The sequence below is a fragment of the Antrostomus carolinensis genome, unplaced genomic scaffold, assembly GCF_000700745.2.
Source record: "Antrostomus carolinensis isolate BGI_N321 unplaced genomic scaffold, ASM70074v2 scaffold3245, whole genome shotgun sequence".
Lineage (NCBI taxonomy): Eukaryota > Metazoa > Chordata > Aves > Caprimulgiformes > Caprimulgidae > Antrostomus > Antrostomus carolinensis.
The window spans coordinates 32,841-35,356 of NW_010314036.1; the positions used below are offsets into that span (position 1 = coordinate 32,841).

The 2,516-nt window shown below is 42.0% G+C and overlaps 1 protein-coding gene across 2 annotated transcripts in view; it reads right to left on the bottom strand.

Annotated features, from left to right (window-relative positions):
* LOC104524553 (epidermal growth factor receptor) overlaps nt 1-2,516 on the bottom strand; it is a 43,375-nt gene that overhangs the window by 25,369 nt on the left and 15,490 nt on the right. For both annotated transcript variants that reach the window (XM_029084849.1, XM_029084850.1), the window contains 2 exons: nt 1,783-1,882; nt 17-174 (listed from right to left, as the gene is read on the bottom strand). In XM_029084849.1, the coding sequence (XP_028940682.1) occupies nt 17-174; nt 1,783-1,882 (258 nt within the window). The remainder of the gene's footprint in view (nt 1-16; nt 175-1,782; nt 1,883-2,516) is intronic.

The following is a 2,516-nucleotide window of genomic DNA, read 5'->3' on the forward strand; positions in this document are numbered from 1 at the left end:
CCGAGGTTTTACTCACCCCCGGGTACAGTTTGGATGGCAGAGCTGGCAAACAGCGTTCTCATCGGCGTATTTCCAGACCAGGGTGTCGTTCTCACCCAGAACCCCCGCCGGGCAGGATTTGACGCAGTGGGGGCCGTCTGTAAAATGGGCACACTTCACGCAATTGTCGGGGCCCTGCAAAGAGAAACAGCTTGTTTATAACACCCTTATATCAGCCTATTCAGGAGGAAATTCAGAAGATAAATCTCAATGTCTTCCACTGCTGGAAGTTTTCAGCATCACCACCTTACTACCTGATATTCTTGCAAGTATCTGCTCTTGTAGGATGGACTGTACAAGAGGCAGTACCTGATGTTTAAAGCAAATACTTCCTTGAGCTGCAGTGTTGCTCCTTTTTTTTTTTCCCTGCCTTCTGCCTGTTTAGGAAGTTTGCATTTTTCCTTTAAAATGGGGAATGATTTAATGACACCTTGATAAGAGAGAAGCTCAAATACAGAGGGCCAGGCTGGTGCCTGGTGCAATTTACCCTCACCCAATTTAAAACGATGGAGCTGGACCTGCTGACACCTCCCTCAAGTACTGGCCTCGAATCATTATTTTCCTGTTTCTCAGCACAGGTTCTTTCCTCTGTTAGGGAGAAGCAGGGGATTAGGAAGCACCCCAAGGAGTCAATGCATTCTTTTTTTCCTCTGAAGAGCACTTAGTTTGTGTTTAACGGCATTGCCTTTGGCCATTTTTGGCAGAACTGTTTTTATGCAGACTATAACAGCATCAGGGATGCCCTAAATATTTTAAAGTAGGGAAACTAGCAATTCTGGGTCAAATTCTACTATGGAGAAACACCAGACCAGATCCACAGCATTGGTTTCAGTGGGACTAGAGTAAGACATGCTATAGGAAGATTATTTTAATTACTGTAATGTCTAAGAGCCACTCTAACAGACTGATTACTAGATGCTGGGCAAATATGGAACAAGGGGGTGGTCACTGCCTGAAGGAGATTATAATGTTAATATCATCCCTCAGGTCATGGTGGTCTAAGCTGGAAGGGAGGATGGGAATGCTTCACATTACTGAGCAGTGACTCTGCAGGCTGATGATGGACAAGGGTTGAACACTCAGTGGCTGCAGGGGACGGCAAGAGGTGTTGAAAGAGTTGGGTTAAGGAGCGCAGAAGAGGATCTGTGATGGAAGCAGGAGATTTGATTTCAATTACCCCCCCCCTTCCCTCCAAAAAAAAAAAAACCCAAACCCCAAAATAAGAGAATTAGAGTTAAGACACAAGTTTGAGCTGATGAAAAGGAAATAATTTTGCACTGCTGCCAGACTGGGCTTTTCCTCACGCAAAAGAGTACTCTCAAAATTAAAGAGCAGCAAAATTGAGGAAGACTCTGGATGACTAGCAAGACTACACTCTATTGACTTTTGAATTCTTAAACAAGTTTGAAAATCCAATCATTTTGTTTTGATCACTTTTCTTTGAACATAACTTACACCTGCTATTCCTTTAATGTAGGTATTTACTGTAACTTAGCTAGAGGAGGGAACATGGTTCTAAGCAAAAACTGCTTCCTGAAGATTTTCCACTAAATATCTAGTATTGACCACAGTTTTATCATGGCTTTTGAAAAAGGCAAAAAGCTACTGTTTTAACCCACTGCTTTTAAGTTATTTCCCCCTGAATAAGGAAATTTAATGAGACCCTAGGATTATTTTAACATGGGAAATAGGTATGAATACATGGTCTGAGGTGCAGGTTTGCTAAGCTAAATCTGCTCTTACAGGTCCAGTGCAGGTTGCGTTGTACGCGGTGGAGTTTTGCACCAGGCACTCCGGGTGGCAGGGGAGGCACTTGGAGTCTCTTTCAAACTCTCTTGGCTCCCTGGAAAACAAACAAACAAAAAAGATAAATATTTAAAACCCAAGCTATAATTAGCAAATGATAAATCTTAGTTTTCTCTCTTTTTCCTGACTTTTACAGTTTCAATAGTTTGGGATGATGGTACTGAGACAGGAGGAGATACAAGGGGACGCTCCTGGTTACACCGGTAGCACTTGCTCAACGCAACCAGGGAGAGGTAAGAGTAAGGGAAATTGGGTTGACAGCAAAACACATGGCACTCCAGATTGCACACTACAAATTAGTTTACTTTCCCTTTTAAGCTAATAACACAGAATATTCTCAATGATTTCCAAAGGCTTTTAAATAGCCATGATGCAAAGAGATCACCAAAAAACTGTTCAAGTGATTCCAAGGCTCCAAATAATAATTAGGAAAGTTAAACAGCAACGCGCTGATAATTAAATTCATGCCCTCCCTACAACACACAATGAATCATTAAAATATGAAAGTTGGGAACAGATGGTTTCAATAGCAATAAAGCTGTTCCACTTCAAGTAATGGTGTTATTAATTAAAGTAAATCTACCCATCATTTGACACAACAAAATGCCCGGATCTGCCCTTCAGGTCATAATAGCTGCTGGAGGGAATCCACTTACAAAAGACAGCTGCTG